Below are 19381 nucleotides of genomic sequence, written 5' to 3' on the forward strand. Positions count from 1 at the left end.
TGACTTCCTGGTGGTCAGCTCAGTGCTGAGGAACAATTGTTAATGTGAGATTGTAAACAAATGGGAGGGAGGGAGTTGAAAATAGTTGTTTGTAAATACTCTTTAACTATCTAGGACACAAACAAGCCGGGAGATTTCTGGAGTGTGTTGGAGACAATTTTTTGATGTAGGTAGTGGGGTAGGTGATCAGGAGAGGCATTCTGCTGGATTTGCTTCTCATGAATAAAGAGAAACTGGTTGGGGATGTGATACTCAGTGGCAGCCTTAGTTGCAGTGGCCATGAGATGATAGGGTTTGAGACCCTGAAGGAAGTGGGGATGGCAAAAAACAAAATAAAAATCCTGGCATTCAGAAGAGTGGACTTTGGCTTGTTTGGGAAACTGGCAGGCAGGATCCTGTGTGAAGTTGCCCTGAAGTGCAGAGGAACACAGGAGATCTGGTTGATCTCCAAGGGCATCTTCCTCAAAGCACAAGGACTATCCCCATATGCAAGAAAACAAGCAGGCGTAGCAGGAGGCCAGTTTGAACAGAGGACTCTTGACCTCATACTAAAAGAGGCAGAGTGTGGTAGGTAGAAGAGGGGATGGACTGCTAAGGAGCAGTATAGAGACATTGCCTGGGCATGCAGGGATGAAATTTGGAAAGCCAAAGCTTGCTGAGAAATGGAAACTGATGCTTGTGATTGGGAATAGCCAACACGGATTTCCTATGGGCAAATCATACTTAACCAACCTCTTTGCCTCAGTGATGAAATAACTGGCTCTGTGGATGAAGGGAGAGCAGTTATTGTCATTTATCTTGCTTTCAGCCTAGACTTCCATATTTGTAGGAGAAATTGGAAGAAGTGTGGTGGATATAGGGAGGAAGATATCCTTAAGGAAGGTAGGGACTGGATTTGTGGGCTACAAGGTAGATGAAAAACTGACTGGTTCGATGGGACTTAAAAGGTCAGTTGGTTGAAATTTAACTGGCAGATGTTCATGGATGGTGGGTTTGATACTGGGTCTGATACTTTTTAACATGTTCATTGGTAACATGGGTGGTGGCATGGGATGCAGCCTTATCCCGCCTCAGCAGTAAAGCCAAACTGTCATCATCAGGTGGTATGCAGGGCTGTCTTTCAGAGCGATCTCAACAGCTTGAAGAAATGAGCTGACTCGAGCCTCATGAAGTTCGACAAAGAGAAATATGAAGTGGGGTACCTGGAACAGGGTAACTGTGCGCTGGTACAGTCGGCGTGGGTAGACTGAGGAGCAACTCTGCAAGAGGGGCCCTGCAGCTCTGTGGCTAGCAGGTTGACGATGAGTCTGCAGTGCTCCCTTTCGGTGATCACAGAATCATTAAGGTTGGAAAAGACCTGTAAGGTCATCGAGTCCAACCACCAACCCAACACCACCATGCCCACTAAACTGTGTCCCGCAATGCCACGTCCACACATTCCTTGAACACCTCCAGGGATGGTGACTCCACCACCTCCCTGGGCAGCCTCTTCCAGTGCTTCACCACTCTCTCAGGAAAGACATTTTTCCTAATATCCAGCCTGAACCTCCCCTGGTGCAACTTGAGGCCATTCCCTCTTGTCCTGTCGCTGGTCCCTTGGGAGAAGAGACCAACACCCACCTCTCTGCAACCCCCTTTCAGGTAGTTGCAGAGAGCGAGAAGGTCTCCCCTCAGCCCCCTCTTCTCCAGACTGAACAACCCCAGCTCCCTCAGCTGCTCCTCACAAGACTTGTGCTCCAGACCCCTCACCAGCTTCATCGCCCTTCTCTGGACACGCTCCAGCACCTCAATGTCCTCCTTATAGTGAGGGGATAATGATGAAGGCTGACTGTGCAGGCTGGGCCACATTTGTAAGAGCACAGCCAGCACATCAAGGGAACAGGTTGTCTCCCTTGACTTGGCATGTCTGAGGCTGCATCTGGAATGTTTTGTCCAGTTTTGAGTCCTTCTCAGTACAAGAGAGGTATTTACAAACAGGAGAGAGTCCAGCACAGCAACACACTTAAACATGGAGGGGGCTAGAGCCTATGACCCGAGGAAAAGCTTAGGGAACTGGGTTTGTTTCACCTTAAAGGCCAAGCAAGAGAAGGCGGATCAAATTGTTCTCTTCAGCTACAGATGGAGTTACAGAGAAGATTGAGCCAGCCTTTTCTCTGTGTTGCACAGCAAAAGGATGAGGCAATGGTCAGAATTTACAGCAAGGAAAATACTAATTGGACATAAGAAAAACATATTCAGCAGTGAGAACTGTAAGTGCTTTCCGGTCCAGAGAGTGTGGGGAATCTTCATCTTCAGTGATTTTTAAAACTAAACTGGACAGGCCCTCAGACAACCTATTTTTACTTTGAAGTAGGTCAGCAGGGCACTGGCCTAGATGATCTCTGGAGCAGTTGTCTCCAAAGCGGAGTGTGCATGGCCCAGGGGGGATGAAAGACAATCCATTGGGGTGCAGGAAGAAAATGTTAGAACTTCAGTAGTACATGTATATGATTTATAAATAAGTAAATATACATGTATTGGGAGTACATGCTCAAAACTTTTTTACTGATGGGGTGTGCAATCAAAACAGTTTGGAGATCACTGCTCTAGAGGTCTCTTCCAACCTAATTTTTCTGATTCTGTGTTTGTTCATCTTTGATTATTTCAGCCCTATAATAAACTTTTTTTTTTTTTAAGCTTTGTTTAGCTGGCTGATTTTTTTCAGTTTATTTGAATTGGGTAAAAGAATACTAGATATGTACATTTTTCTTGTCTTCTGCCTTTAAAAAATGCCTGAGGGGAAAATAGACAGAAGTTTTATGAGCTTATACTTTGTTTTAATTTCTGCCTGTGATACCAATCTGCACATTAACAAAAGCCACATATGGAGTTGCTGCTGTAGCCATTTTGAAGAATGGCACTGTACCCATCTGCAGAAAAAATCTGGATCTGTCCATTTTATTTTAGGCTGCTGTTTCTAAGAAGGATCATTCTCGGTGATTTATTCACTTTAATGGGAAGGAGTGTTGCTCAGCTATTTTATAGACATTGTTCTTGAAGACACATGAATCGGGTGACTGAAAGAGGCAAGAGCATGACTGTCCTGGTCCCTGATATACGGAATACTACAGCTGTGTCTTTTCGCAGCAAATTCCTGCCCCGGTCTCAGAGACTTATGTGCCAAACACCATTGGGCTCATTAGCCCTGTTAATTGCAGTTGTCCTTGTGAGGTGTTGTGATAATTAGGGTGTGTTGGGTTGTACTGATAGTACTGACATTGGGGAAGAACATGCGGCCTGTCGTCTTAATCTTTGTTTCTTACAACAGCCTCAAGTATATCCTGCTCTGGTCTTGACAGTGTAATAATCAAATTGAGAAATGATTAGCCTGTTTATTGGCCTCTGAAGGTGCATAAAGAATTCCTCTGGGTAGCGTAAAGCATTTGACAGTGTAAATTGCGTTGTCAGGTCTCAGTTTTTAGGTTGACTGCGATTCATATGAAATCCAAGAGCCTTGGAGCTGGCAGTCTTACTTCTCCATGGAGATGCTATGGGCAACGGCTCTGCCAGTGGGTCTCACTAGTTTGCCTCAGCCAGAAGATGGTGACCGTCATGAGGGAGGGGAGAATAGGTAACTCTCCACGGCCACTTCTGTACTCAACGGTGGTAGCTGTGGTTGTTGATACAGTCGCCAGGGAGCATCAGTTGCGCTGGCAAGCTTGCGATGCTAGGAGCTTGCTTGATACCTCTGAGCTCGTGTACCAAGGCCCATCCATCATCCTCAGACGGAAATATTTTTCAGTTGCTACTAACTGATTTTGCTATCTAGACAAGGAACTGGAAGCAGGTGTGTTTGTGGCAGGGTTGGGGGAAAAAAAATATCAGTAATGCACACTACTAATAATCTGGTTTTCATATTTTCAGAAAAGCCAAACAAAGCACCAAAATGTATTGTAACTCAAGCCATGGTTTATTTCTCACTTTAAAACTTCAAGTATAGTTTCCTCGGTAATCTGGCAGGAAGCCAAGTCCTTCTGAGTAGCACCGAGTACTTTTTATTCCCAGATAACTGAGGTTACTCAGACCTTGGAAGCATTTAGCATTTTACATGTTCAGGTTCTTATTAATGACCATTTTAAATTGTTTTAAATTCTGTGATGTAAAGCTTTATAGCTTTTTCTTATCTGAACCACAGTTTCTGTTATTGCTAGAAATAATGGAGAAGGACAGCCAGCCAGGGCTTGACTATCTTGCATAATACATAAATATTTACATGCCAGCTTTCACTTGAATGCTTACACTTCTGATATGCTATCATTTCCATCAGCCACATAAATGAGGTGGTGAAGATAGAGCTTAGTCTTTATTCTTTTTGTGCACCTTCTCTGTCTTGCCTTTTGAAGTACGCAGTTGAACAAATGCCAGATTAGCCATTAACTAAACTTAGTGTAACACTGGCTAGACACCCGCTTATGTCCTATTCTGTGAAACGCTGTCTGCCAGCTGAGAACACATTAAAAGAACAAGATTTGCTTTACTCCAGACTAGCTGACACTTGTAATTGAACATCAAGGAGGAAAAATCAGTGTTTTGCCTAGAACCAAACCAGACCCTTCTGTTCTATATTCTGTACCGAGACTTCAGCTTCCAAATATGAAATGGATAGTTTCTTCTTTTGACATACAGACTTACTCCAGGTTGGTGTTTACATCACTGTGTCAACATCCACGGGAACTGATGACAGACTATGAAATCAGTTGTGCAAACAGCAAGAGAAAAAGGTAGTTTTATTGCAGTTCTTGGTAGGGAGGCAGCAAACCCATACAAGGTTCTTATTTGGAATGGTAATTAAGTGTGTGACTTTGAGTTTGCTGATAATAATATAAATATATTCAAAGTAACTCTTTCTGAGATAGATAGAAAGTTTTCTAACTTGTAAAGCTTTCAGACCAAACTACTACTTTTTCTTTAATTTTATATAAGTTGTGAAATACAAAAGCAGCAGTTGGTAGTAGCAGTATTGAAATAACACTCCAAGTTTGCATAAGTTTATCCATTTCCGTAAGCATGGTTGTTCTTCTCCCACGCTGAGCCTTTGGGAGGTGGGGTAAGCATGAGAGTTATGAGATACGAAGTTGTCCAGTGCATGATCCCTACAAGGAATTCAGGCACATTGTTGTGCCAGCCTACTTTGCCGTGAGGTATATGGTACTGGCTGTTAAGTTGTAAGTGATGTAGAATGAATCTGTTTTTTTTTTCCCCCCTCCAGATTCATCATCCCCATCTCCCTTTCTCTTTCTGTCTTTATTTGTAAAAATCACTGGATGATAAATTTATCTAACAGGCACTGATCTGGGTTTTTTTGTAGATGTTCACACTCTTGGTTCTTTCACTAGCCATTTGCTTTCCATTATTACAGACATGTCCACTAATGTATGCAGTCCTGATGCCACTCATTATTCCCCGTTTCCTGGGCTGTGATGTGATGTGAGATTGTGTAGATCCCCCAGGTGCTCTCTCTGTAGCTGGAGTGTATCATCAGTAGCAGAAAATTTTCACCTTTCATTTGCAGTTTTCATTATGGAGTATACATTTTGCTTTAGAGAGCCAAGATTCACCTCAGTGAACAGAACAAAATGTTTATCTTCCCTATTGCTGAAGGCAAAATGTTAAAGTTTGCATTGATTCAGCACTAAAACAGGCTGAGTGCTCAAAGAGATGTTCCTTGATTAAAAAGGCTAGAACTTTTCATGAGGAAACATTTTGCACTACGTCAGTAAGGATTTCAAAATGCCATTTGAAAAGAATACATGCAAAACTTTTTATCCTCAAATTTTGCTAGAAATGATGCAGCTGTACTTGAAGCCTTCTGGATTTTGAGTGCTGACAAGCAGATAAGATTTTTCCCTGCATGTTGTTCTCTCAGCTCCACTGATTTACACTTCATTTTTTTTATTGTTTGTCTTTGTAAAGAGACAGGGAAACTTATTCTGGTTGGTTCCTTGCAGCTCAGCATGAGAACAGAGATCTTCCCTTGGTTTCTGCATTGGATGGCTGTGATTTCTGAAGCTATAGCAGCAAGGTCTGATCTTTTCTTTAAAACCCTGTGTGGCCTTCGCTTCTTCTGAGTGAAGCCTGCAAATGCAGTTCTGTTGTAAAACTAGTGTTGACACCACTTTGAAAAAAGTTACGTCTCTCTGTGTGCGCCTGTCTTGAAAAAAATCTAGCAGTCCTAGAGCAGATGCTTTCTCAAATTGCTTACCTTTAAGGGCATTTTTTATTCACTGTAGAAGAGTTTGTTTCTGGAAAGAAATCACTTTTGCATTTTTGCAACCTCAGTGGAGCTTCTTTTTAAATGCTTATCAATCTCATTGTCTGCAGGGGTGCTGAACAGATTGTACCATATTGTAGGGTGTGAAGTTTAGGTAAATTTTAATGTATACATGAAAAGTGTTATGGAAAAACTAAACATGATTGTTAGTATAATAAATGGAGAAAATATTATTGACTTAGGTACATCTTAAAAAAGTAAGGATCTGATCAGATGTTTTCTTCTCTCGCATGGCTGTCTTGCAATTAAGGAATTATGCACGCTTCCAGTTACCACACAATGAAACTGAGGAATGGAATTTGAAAAGGTCTTTTTTTCTACCCTTAAGTTACATAGTTTCCATTCATTCCAGTTAAGACTTCTGGGTGCTCTGATCTCATGAAAAATTAGTCTCTGTGGTCTCAGGTGCTGCATTTGTTGAAAAAAAATAAATAAATAATGCATCCAACTCATAAAAAGGTTGGCGTTTAAATGTTGTGGGGATAAAGACTTTTTTGCCTTCAGGAACAACAGCGCATTTACTATGTGGGATGTGTAAGGCTGATGAACCCTTAACTATTCATTTGCTTGTTTTCAAGAGCCTGGGTTTTGTAAATGATGTGGAAGAGAAGAGGGCTGCTGTCACTTAGCAACCCTATCTGGTTCGGGAACAAAATGTTTTTGCTGTTGGAATCTGTGCAGTGCGGCTACAAAGCATTCCTGACTGGGTAGGAGCAGGGGCAGCTCTGTTCTGGAGAGGTTTGGTGCAATCAAAGTTACGAGTTCCTGATGCTGCAGTGGTGAGATGTATTCATGCCAGTATTTGTGACCATTAAGATGTTTGTTGTCTACATCATTGTTTGTCTGCTGTGACCATTAGCCAAGTAAACATTTCCAAATGGCTTCAATAACGCAAAATTATATTTTACATTAATGGTACAAAATCATTTCCGCCTTAAATGATTTGTGATACTGCACTTTTCAATATTCTAGTATCAGTCATGTACAAACCTTCTGAGAGGTTACATTAGCATCCCTAGAGGAAAAGAAGCCAAATGCTTCAATGTCTGAAGATTTCCTGACTTATTGCTTTTGAACGATGATGGCATTTGGTAATGTAGTTCTTAATGAATGATAGCATGATGAGTGTAATTAGAATACATCTTTCTTTTTTAAACGCTCTGTTTTTGCTGAGATTAAAAATACCATCAAGCAATCATACTTCTTGAATGCCAAATGAAATTCACTCTGTTCCTCATCAACCTGCTAGTAAGTCAGGAGGTTTCCAGAAGGCAAGCTGGGTCCATGTTTCCAGCATGAAGTTGAGGATGACTTCAGTTGTTCTACCTGCCTTTGGTTGAATATGCCTTTCAACATACATATACAAGTCTTTTGTCAGTGAGTCTTTTTATCGCTAGTCCCTGACAAGGAAAGACTTGTGCTCACAGTCATGAAGGAATGGGTTGAAGACCAGTTATTCTAACTAACTACTGTACTTTCAACTGGGAAACTGCAAAAGCATCATCTTCACTTAAAAGATGCAGCCAGGAATACAAGAAGGAAGGTTACTTCCTATGTTCTTACAACCATACAAAAGCCAAAATTACAAACCTTACTATGAGTAGTTCTGACTGTAGGAGGAATGGGGGTAATCCATCACAGTCACCAGAAAAGTCCTCTGTCCTAGAAGTCACCTACTTCTCCGTGAAAATTACCTCAAGGAATAAGAACATAACCATGTCATGCTTCTCCGGTCCTAGGTTTATTGCTGTCAGGTTCAAGTTGTGCTGCTGCTTTTTGTGATGTGGACACAGGAGTAAAGTAACACAGGAACACTGTTACAGTATACGTGGTTAGTTACCCTGGGCTACAACTGGCTGGGTGCTTCCAGCATGAATTTTTGAGGTGCCCCTTGTTCTCTGTTATGATCCTGGAATCTATCATGTCGACATGTTGATACTAATATTTGATGTGCTCATGTTCATTTAGTTGTGTTATGAAGTAGTGAGAGACCTCAGTCACTCAGGCCTGGAGATATAGTTAGTTCTCTGGATTTGAGACGCTGTCAGCTTTTACCAGAATCCCAAATGTAATGTACTTGTACAAATTCCTGTGAGCCGACACACTGGCTGAAAGCTGAACTCTGACATCTCGGGTGCAAAGAGGAGCAGCAGAGTCCCACATCTCTCTTGGCTATCCAGCCAATGCATTCCATATAGGAAGCTCTTACTGGGAATATTTGGGTTATTTAAAAGACGACTGATGAAAAGGTAAAAACTAAGATGTGAAATGTCACTGCTTTTCCTTAAGCATACAAGATCATTACTGACTTCTAGAAATTAGTCTGATAATTTCTGCAAGGACATGTAGGTCTGAATTGGCATACCTGTTTTGCTTTCAGTATGCCCATCCTGATTTAGTCTGACTGAGAGAACACGGTTTGCAGTAACTTTGATGTATACATAATAGGCATTTTGTACAGTTGTAGGTGGAGGGATGGCTGGAGTGTATCGAATTCAATGAAAAGGTTCCCATTGACTCCAGGGGACTTTGAGTTATACCCTGATCCAGCAAGCACTTTAATGTAGGCTTTAGCTCACTAATTCAGGTTCACTGAAATCACTGGAACTGTTCAAGAAGGTAAAGTTAAGCATGTACAGCATTTACAGGCTTTGGGCCATAAAAAACTCTGGATTTCTCCCTTTCTCTGTTCCCCCCCCGCATGTATATATGCACATAAATATTCTCTTCCCCTAAATATGAAAAATCTAACTTCTGCTAAGAATATCTCTTTCTCAGTGAAGAAGGTGTACTTAAAATAGAGAATGCTAATTTGTGCATAGCTAGTAGATCAATAAGATCTCAGTAGAAAGTATCACACATTTTATGTAAAGAGCAATGGATGATTTGGTGGGTGATTTTGGCCTTCAGTTCCCTCGCTACGGTCCTGTCTTAGGTCTGCTGTGCATTCTGAAATGCATCATCTGTGGTCATATTCACATTTCAAAGCCCACCTGTGACTCCGCATGTAGTGTGACCCATACTGCATTTTAGATTACATTGCGGAAAGTCTTTTCCTCTGGATCAACGTTGATTTTTAACTTGTTTGAAATGTCCATTCTAATGTAGTGCAGCTTGAAAGGAGATTAAATGCAGAATGCATTTTGCTTTCCAATTATTAGCTGTAAACATGACTTTTTATTTTTGTCTGTAGTAGTAATAACCTTTGTAGTAATATGCTCAGCTATCTTGAAATTTTCAGTTACTATAAAAACATTATACTTGCACTGCTGGGATTTGTTTTACCTAGCTTGTTTTGTACTATTATTTTTCAGGCAATTTAGCTTGACTGGTCAAGTTAAATTAGTTGAAATTTGAATGTTATTTCATGGCAGTTCCCTGTGAGCTTCCAGTGAGTTTCTGGGTATGGTTCAAGAACGCTGTGTTTATCTTCTATGTTACTCAGCTTTAACTCTTAAAAAATTTGCATCCACACCCATTTTAGACAGTAGCTCACGTAGCACCCTAGGATGTTACTGCCCCTCAAACGCCCATTGTGCTTCTATGCCAAAGACTGCTTCCACAGCAACGAAACCAGGAAAAGCGCGTGCATTAGGATATGTATGTTTATACCATGGCGTAAAGTCTACACACCTTCTGCAGTCCAAAATGAGCCACTGTACTACAGCAGTTCTGGCAAGGGTGGATATTCTCTTCTGAATGTACTCGCTCTCAGGCTGTAACAAAAAGCTGGAAATAATAATATCTTGGATGACTACAACAGTTAACTGAGAAAGCCTGGGTTTACTTTCTTCTTTTCTTACTCAGTCTTCATTTGGTGTTTGTAATGTCATAGCAAGCAGATGTCATTAAGCAAAACCAAACCCGCTTACTTTTAGCTAGCGGTGTCTGGTGCATTTAATTTGTCCCGCCCTCCCCTGTTTCTGGTCAGAATCCAGAGCTGCTAATTTCCTTAGCAGATTGAAAACAAATTAGTAGGTCACATGTGTGTAAGACCAGCAGGTAACTTCTGAGAATTTATGGATCTACAGATTCTTTGCTATCATTACATGCTGGAGGTTACCAAAGTTGGCTCAAATTTGCTTTGGATGGTGCCTCCTTTGAAGATGTCTGTAAAGACTTGGCTTGTTTAATTTTTATTTTAGTGGTTGTAAGTCCAGTTTGATGTTACCAGATGAAAGTGAGTCAGGAAGGGTTGAATAAAAAACACACAGAGACAGGCTGGTCTTGTTTAATATCTTTATCGATGATCTGGACGAGGGGATGGAGTGCTCCCTCAGCAAGTTTGCAGACAACACCAAGCTGGGCAGGAGTGTTGATCTGCTCAAGTGTAGGAAGGCTCTTCAGAAGGATCTGGACAGTCTGGATGGATGGGCCGAGGCCAATTGTCTGAGGTTCAACAAGGCCAAGTGCCGGGTCCTACACTTGGGTCACAACAACCCCATGCGACACTACAGGCTTGGGGACGAGTGGCTGGAAAGCTGCCCATCGGAAAAGGACCTGGGGGTGCTGGTCGACAGCCGGCTGAATATGAGCCAGCAGTGTGCCCAGGTGGCCAAGAAGGCCAACGGCATCCTGGCTTGTATCAGAAATGGTGTGGCCAGCAGGAGTAGGGAGGGGATCGTGCCCCTGTACTCGGCACTGGTGAGGCTGCACCTCGAATGCTGTGTTCAGTTTTGGGCCCCTCACTCCAAGAAGGGCATTGAGGTGCTGGAGCATGTCCAGAGAAGGGCAACGAAGCTGGTGAGGGGTCTGGAGCACAAGTCTTGTGAGGAGGGGCTGAGGGAGCTGGGGTTGTTCAGTCTGGAGAAGAGGAGGCTGAGGGGAGACCTTCTCGCTCTCTGCAACTACCTGAAAGGGGGTTGTGGTGAGGTGGGTGTTGGTCTCTTCTCCCAAGTGACGAGTGATAGGACAAGAGGAAATGGCCTCCAGTTGCGCCAGGGGAGGTTCAGGCTGGATATTAGGAAAAAGGTCTTTCCTGAGAGAGTGGTGAAGCATTGGAACAGGCTGCCCAGGGAGGTGGTGGAGTCACCATCCCTGGAGGTGTTCAAGGAACGTGTGGACGTGGCACTGTGGGACATGGTTTAGTGGGCATGGTGGGGTTGGGTTGATGGTTGGACTTGATGGTCTTACAGGTCTTTTCTAACCTTAGTGGTTCTGCGATTCTCTACTTCAAAATTTACTTATGGAGCCATTATTTATCTGGTCGGGTAACCATGTAGTATTTCTAGAAATTTGTCATTCTATGGATTATTACAACACAATAACTCGTCCTTTTTGAAGCTGTGTCAATGCAGTATTGTGCACTGGCATAATAAAGTTGTCTTATTTTGCTACTTAGACATCAAAGCAAAAGCAAAGTGTTTCATCAAGAGGCTTCAATCAATTGTTAGCGTTGCTGAACTGGCTTTTGCCAATATGTTGAAGGTGATGAGAGAATTCTTTTGAAATGTTAGTATTAGTGAGGGAAAGAGATTTTTAGAAGACATAACTTATAGGTCTGTAGCAGATAGCTGCCTGCATAAAGGAGCTGCTAATGATAGTAATATTCCAAACACTTTTGATTAAGAGATAATCTATTGGTCTCAGCTTGTTTGCTTTAGATTAGAGTCTGATGAGGCTGTGTGGGAGGCAGACACCCTTTTACTCCTGTGGGATTTTTTTTCCTCTTTATTTTCATTCAAACCTTAGCACAAGTACGTAAGTCAGCTTGGCAGCGGGGGCATTGGTTCACTGAATAGTCAGGTGAATCTTCAAAGCTGAAACCAGAAGACAAATGACAAAAACTAGATAGTACGTGCAGCAGTCTTCCAGGTTGTCATGAAATGATGCTGCTAGCAGCTTTATCTATGGTGAATTTCTGCTTACTTTTCTTCAGTATGGGACAAGATCCTGTTCCTTCTGTCTGCTGGTCCGACTCCGGGTAGGAAAAATGAATTGCTACATGTCAAACAAATCCTAACGATGCCGCCCTACATAGGGGTCTTTGGGAAGGGAAATGGTATTATGGAAGTGACTGGTAGGTCAACCTCACCTCTCTTGCTACTTTTCTGTGGATGCAAAGAAGGCAGGCTGCACAACAGGACCGATGGCATGGCATGGCATGGTCTGGTCCATAGGTAGAATGCTCCCTGGGGAACAGTTTGTGGGCTAGTGATGAACGATATTTTACTGTGACAGGATTTTATAAACAAGTACATACTAATTGCTAGAATGTCGGAGAACCTGGAATAGCTGGAACAAAACTGCTGTTGCTGTAGTAATTAAATCTAGCTCATTCCAGTTGTGTTGAGTATGGGCAAATGGATTAACCCAGTCTAATACCTTTAAATCTCACTAACACATTTTTTAGGTAGAATAAGGGTGCGTTATGGGGTGTTACTACAGGAGCATCATTTTCTGTCCATGTAGACAAACCTGAAATTAGCATACTTACTCTGCAGTAATGATGTAATTGTGATTTTGATCTCTGTCACGTTTCAGAATAGCGTAGAGCATTCTGATTAAAAATGCCTCATAATGCTGCTGCTTTTCCTTTCACCAGAGGCCAGCAGAAACTGTAGATGAAGAAGAAAATGCAGAAGAGGAAAATGACAGGGGAGAGGAGGCATATAAAGGAGAGGAAGAATATCCAGACATGAATGGAGAGGAAAGTAGGGAAACTGTTAAAGAAAGAAGTGAAGTGGAAGAAAACAAGAAGAAATTAAATGAGAATTATGAAGATGAAGCAGAAGAAACAGAGAATGTTGACCAAGCAGAGGAAGAGGAACTTAATCATTTAAATGGCAAGAAAGATGAAGAAAATGGTGAGGGAATGGAGCACTTGAACTACCAAGGTGACCTTCAGCCTGAAGAAGAAATAAAAGAAGAGGATACTGATGGTCAGAACCAGGTGGGTGTTTATTCTTTCAGTCTGTTGTTCTTTCAGTCTGTTGTTCTTAAGTTATTGTTCCTCATTCATCTCAGCCTCAGGCTCCTCAGCTAGTGTCTAAGTAGCTCGCTCTTGATAAGGTCCTGAGAGCATTTACGAGAACTTCAGTTTGTGAGAAAAGCTGTTTTCCATCTGTATAGATCAGTTACATCAGTAATTACATTATATGCCCTCCAACTGAGAAAGCAGATGTTTCTCACTATTTGATGAATCTGCATCTCCTGCTTTCCTGAATATGCTGAATTTTGAAAAAAAAGTAATAAAAAAAAAAATCTTGCCATTTCCAGAAAAGCGTAATCATTATATATTTCCACACTATTGCCCTTTAAGACAGAGACAGAAGGGTGCGTTCATGAAACCACAGTGCCTCATTATTTTGGCGAGTTGACTTTCACAGGAGTTGCATTTTATAAAGGGCTCTTGCTATTGCTTTGTGGAAGTTTCATCTCCTTTTCTTAGAAATTGGAAAACACAGTGGAGATGAACAAGATCCTCAAAGCGAGGGGCTTTAGTCAGTTTAAAAGCAAATAGCCCATTAATTTAGGAGACACAGTAACACGGTGTTGGCTTAGATGGAGGCATGCAGCCCAGAAAAATAACGTGGACTACCCTGACTGACAGGTGAACTGACCAGCGAACAGAATGTGGGAAACTAAGTGTTTTGTTTGATGGGGAGAATCCAGATCTGTGAAGAGTGGGATTCTTGAGTGTCAAAAGCAGAGCAACATGCTGCATATTCCCTGCCTGTAGGCTGCTGAAAACCAGACTCGTCCTCTGCTTCTTGTGACACTGGGAATGGTTTCTTGCACCTTGCAACTGGGCTTTCTTCTCTTTCCGTATGACACACAAGAACATTTGTCAATTAAGAGAGCTGAGTAACGTGACATTTTCTTGGGCCCTGAATTTATTCCATGCTTGATGTATTGATTTTTTTCATCCGTTTTTAGAAAAGCTGAAGTTATTTATGGAAGTGGAGAAAGTGAGTGAGCATTCACTTTAAATGGATATGTGGGTGACTGGATGTTTGATGAAAGAACTGGGGGGGAACCTCCAATTTGAGTACTTTCTCCTTTGGAAGGTATATAAGTATAACGTAAATAAAGATGTTAATGTGATCACTCTCGGAAAACATTTTTTCACATTAAGAATACCTTGTGGAAATTTTAGTGTGAAGTGCTAACACTGTAGTGAAATAAAGTGAAATCTTTGTTACCCAATGAAGTTAACAGCACCTGTCCTTTTTCTCTAGGTTGATTCCCATCTTGAGAAAACATCCAGGAATCCAAGGGTGACAATCACCAGCCCCCAGGAAAGTGAAAAAAATGACCAGAGCAATGACTATGCTGCAGTTGCATAGATAGAAAAAATGTAAGGAGCAGAAAAGGAAAGATTATAATACTTTAAATATAAAACTTGTTATTTTTTGTGATTGATAACTTATAATGGAAAGATAGGTTGAGTACCCACATACTGAGTCTTGAGGTGATAATGCCGTATGGACTGATATAGAAAACAAATACCAATAGCTACCAGAAGAACATCGAATTATTTTTACAAGGTGAGATTTTTCCGATAGAATTTGAGGAGGGAAATACAAGAGGACAGTGTAGTAGTATTAGAAATAAATGAACTGTTCTGTGGTATAAGATGGTTAGCAGTAAAAGAATAACTACAAAAATGACACTGTTCCAGGAAAAAGAAAAAAAACCCCACCCAAATTCAATGTCAAAACTTCTTTGCAGATTTGTTCAGAAAAGAGAAACCAATTTTGGACTTTTAAAGAGGACATACGTAGTTTTTCCCTTAAAATTCCACATGATATATAAGATTTCCAGGCATAATATTAAGATATAATTAGAATACATTCCTCACTTAATGGACTTTATGCCCACAAAAAATGGTGTACTATAATGAGGCGTCAGTCCTAATATTACTAAATAGTGAATTTTCAATATATTAATTAGAATAGTTAGTTTTTACATTCATAAATAGCACTTATTTAGCACTATGAACGTTTGTAGACAGCCTACAATACTGCAGCTTGTTCCCATTTACAGCAAGAAGTTCTGTTGATTGACCTGCACCCATTCACTAAACAGTGAATTGTTATCATAGTGGAAAAAAAGTAAAGGAAGAGTTTGGATGGATTTGTAATTCAGTCTATGTGAAATTTAATTTATTAATGAAAAAGAATGACCAGGCCTGGATTCAGACTGAAATTGCCATGAAACCATTGCTGTCAATTGAGCCATTTTAATATGAAACACATTCGGATGAGCCCGCCAGTTTTCTGTGAAAGTCGGCAACAACTGCTGCATTTATGAGTGCTTCACATAGCCTTGATGGTTGGAGTGTATCATCATCTTTTTGAGCAAGCTGGCTCCTGACAGGCTGTGGCTTAATTTGCGTTAGTAAATAAGGCATTGATCCTCATTATTAGTTCTCTTAATGACACCAATTCCATTGCTCTTATCGTTTCTCTGTTAGTAATGGGAATAATTTGTAGTTCCTAGAAACACAGCCCTGAGCCTAGTTTCATTAATTATACAAAAGAAATAGTGGGTTTCCTTATTGTTAATGCTGGTAAATTATTACTAGGAGAAACTGAATGTCATTTTTGTTGATTTCATGCCATTAAGACAAAAATTACATTTATGAACAAATTGAACTTGAAGCACTGTTTGAGGAATGTGAAGCACCACTTGTCATGACTGAAACTCATACCAACACCTTCACTTTTTCTACTTCTTATTAAATATATTTTTCCAATGGAGTAGAAATACGTGGAGATCCTTCAGCATGTTTCTGAGTATTGGCAATGTAAGTATAAAAACCATAATGTTAAAAACCACAGGAACAGGGTTAGAACAGTTTGCCCTGCGGCATATCTGAATTGTCTATGATCCGTATGTCCTTTGTTGAACTGTCTCACAAAGATCTGAGGAAATATTACATTGGTGATCAGTTCGAAATAAGCCCCTAATTTAGCCAAGCTCTTAAGCAAGTACATATGCTTCTTTTATTTGATACAGCAATTAAGCCTATGCTCAAATATCTTTGATTTCACTGGGTTTTAAGAAGACATTTAAAGTTAAGCCAAAGTAAAAAACAACCAACCTTCCCTCCCGCAACAGGATGAATAAAATAATTGTACGTGCTAGTGAGGAAAAATGACACACAGAAATCCTCTAGGTACCTTTATAGTTAATCCCACACTGGAATAATATATGCACTAGCATTAAAAGCCCTCAAACAATACTTAACCAGCCAGAGAAGGCAGCTCCGTCTCCTCAGGGAGCTTAGGGGAATTTACCCGCTGAACCTTCGGTGCAAAGCTGACCAAGGAGAATAGCTAATGCTGCGCCTTTGCTCACGCAGAGCCCAATAGCTCATATGCTTACCAGTAAGCATGGGCTTAAATGTGTTGCTGAATCAAGGCAAATGGCAGTAACCTGGTCCTGACATTCCGATGAAGGGGTTCTTTGCTAGAAGTTACAAGTGGACCAAACACAGGACACTACTTGCTGTCTTCTGATGGCAGATTAAGACTTGAACAACCTCTGAGACGTCCTCAAAAGTTTGAAATTAAATCGCTACCCAAAAATATCCGATGGAGATACTTAATTTGGAGAACGTTTGCCTCAAAATGTTGTACCTAGAAACAATATTTAGACGAAACTGAGGGATTTGTGTGGTGATACTTTTCTCCCTTTGGTTTCTATTCATAGCTTCTGTCCACCAACAGTTTTTGCCATTTCTTCCCTTTTCCCCAAGTGTTTGGTGTCTTCCATGCTTAAAAGACTTACAGATATCAATATGAGTAATTTAAAAGCTTAAACTAAATTCTAGGGAAGTGTAATATGATAATTTTCTTTTATGGAAACATGAAATCCCTATGAGTGTTATTCAGCCTTTAAAATGTTTTCCCCTCTGTTTTCTTCTAAGAAAGACAGGATATATTTCTTCAGAATAGCAAATCAGACTTTTTGGAAATAGAGATATAACCATTTTATCATTCACCTTACAACACTGACAACAGGAATTTTGTATCAGGTTCTTTTATATAGAGAAATTAGTTTATGCATAACAAATAATTCGGATGTTAAAGTAGAAATTAAAGAAGCAGCGTACAGGTGGTCTTGCTGATCGTTTTTCTGTCTGGATTTGCTGTGTGTGATGGCTTACCTCAGTTTTACATGAGATACATTCTTTTGTTAAGCTTATATAATTTTATTTTATTAAGCTTATATGCAACAGTTCTGACGTGTTTTTTTTTAAGACTTGTTTCCTTGGTTTGGTTTTATTTTTAAGAATAAATTGCTATTAAAGTGAACTAGCATACAGATATTCCGGTGTTTTGTCTCATATCAAGGCCTGTTTGATGTTAAGTCTATCTTTGGGTGACTGACTTTCTAAACCTGCTGATTTTGCAGCTGATAGGATTCTCCCATAACTAGAATTTTTTTAAAAAAAAATCAGATCTGGTAGTTTTCGTATTGCAACTGTGAAAGAAAATATGCTGACAATTCAGCTGTTACATAGTTATAAATCTAAGTTATAAATCTAAGAATAACAGCCCAGTTAAACTGGCCACTGGTTTTTAATGTCGCTGTTCAAGTTAGGACTGGATTATGGGTATGTGTGCACTGTTCAGCTGATACTCAGGAAACAACTTGAGTTTTATCTATTCACTGACAATGCTTGAGAAAACTACTAAAAATTCCAGAAGTCTCCCTGCCAAAATTCCTCATTTCAGCAAAGCATTTAAGCATATGCTTAAATCCCATAGGACTGTAGTTTTCATTAAATTTTTATCTAATGCTTTGGTGCCTTGACATATCAGAGCCAAAATAAAGTTAGTTTCCAGAAAGAAATGGGTGAAAATAAGGAAAATATAATCCCCGTTCTGTCTCATCTAAAGTAAAGTGAAATAAACCTGCGTGCAAAAGAAAAAAAGAGTAAGTTTAAGTATGCTGATGAGTTGAAAATATGGGAAAGGATTGTTGCTTGGGTATTTTGATTGATTATCCCAAAGGTACATTAAAATAACCATTAGATAATAAATATAAGTACAAAATGAAGTATTTCGAGGAAGGGTGTATTTATGAAGTAGCAGCAATCAGAATGATTTAATGGGATGCAGCTCCAGGATGTATTGGTTTGGGTGGCTGACAGCCTTCAATCTAAGTTTTAATCAAAAGAAGTGCTTTAGACACAGCAATAGACAGTGAAGCCGTCCGCTATCTTTAGATTATTGTGCATGTGCATATTTGTTTGCATTAACTTATAGGCATGTGTGTGAGCACTGTAACTGAATGCATTTGCTGTGTGTTCACACATACCGCAGACACAAATAACGTGCGTATATAATAATCTAATCTTGTTATATTGTTAGCGATGGGAAAAATATTATTGATTGTAGCTGAAATTTGCTATAACAATACAAGAAAATATAGCTAAACCTAGTAATAACTAACCTCATACAAAGGGTGAGGTATCTTTAAGTTATGTGTATACTTTGGTGCTTTGCTGAGCCAAGCTCAGAATGTTTGAAGCCCTGAAGTATAGTGGAAGTAGCAGACTAAAACTGACTGGGAGCTCCATGGGTCATGAGGAAGTGGACAGGATTTGGTAAATTCAAGAAAGAACTACTGCAACATGTGTTACTAAAACTTTCAAAGGTCTTTAGTGCTAGCCACAGTGCAGGGAATGTCTGGGGTATTTTGAAACAGCCGACAGACTTCCAACAACCTGTGTGGTTACTAGGAATGCCTTTAAACGTTCCTATTTTTCTTGCAGTCACCTACAGCTGTGATGATACTTAGCTCTTATATTTGCGATTTTATAAATGAATCCCTAATTCAATTATACTTTTCCCCTGTCCTCAGTGGGACCGAAATTTAATTCAAAATACATGTTTTATTAGTTGAGAGTTTCTACTCTCTAATCCTAAAAAGGTTTCAAAATCCCATTTGGTATAAACTAGAAGGAATCTAATTCTCTGTAAAATGATTCGTGGTTCTGTGTATCAAGAACATGTAGATTCATGATTATGGTTAACAGATTTTCAAAGGCACGTGTTTTATGCATACTATTTATACTGTGAACTCGCTGATTAGTGTCCATGCATTTCACTGGAA

The 19381-nt window shown here is 40.2% G+C and overlaps 1 protein-coding gene across 1 annotated transcript in view; it reads left to right on the plus strand.

Annotated features, from left to right (window-relative positions):
- DCDC2 (doublecortin domain containing 2) overlaps positions 1-14598 on the plus strand; it is a 73600-nt gene extending 59002 nt beyond the window's left edge. Inside the window, exons 11-12 of the mRNA XM_059815598.1 lie at positions 12855-13202; positions 14491-14598. Of these exons, the coding sequence (XP_059671581.1) occupies positions 12855-13202; positions 14491-14598 (456 nt within the window). The remainder of the gene's footprint in view (positions 1-12854; positions 13203-14490) is intronic.
- Positions 14599-19381: the final 4783 nt, after the last annotated feature.

Source organism: Gavia stellata, chromosome 3 (genome assembly GCF_030936135.1).
Source record: "Gavia stellata isolate bGavSte3 chromosome 3, bGavSte3.hap2, whole genome shotgun sequence".
In the NCBI taxonomy this organism is placed as follows: Eukaryota; Metazoa; Chordata; class Aves; order Gaviiformes; family Gaviidae; genus Gavia; species Gavia stellata.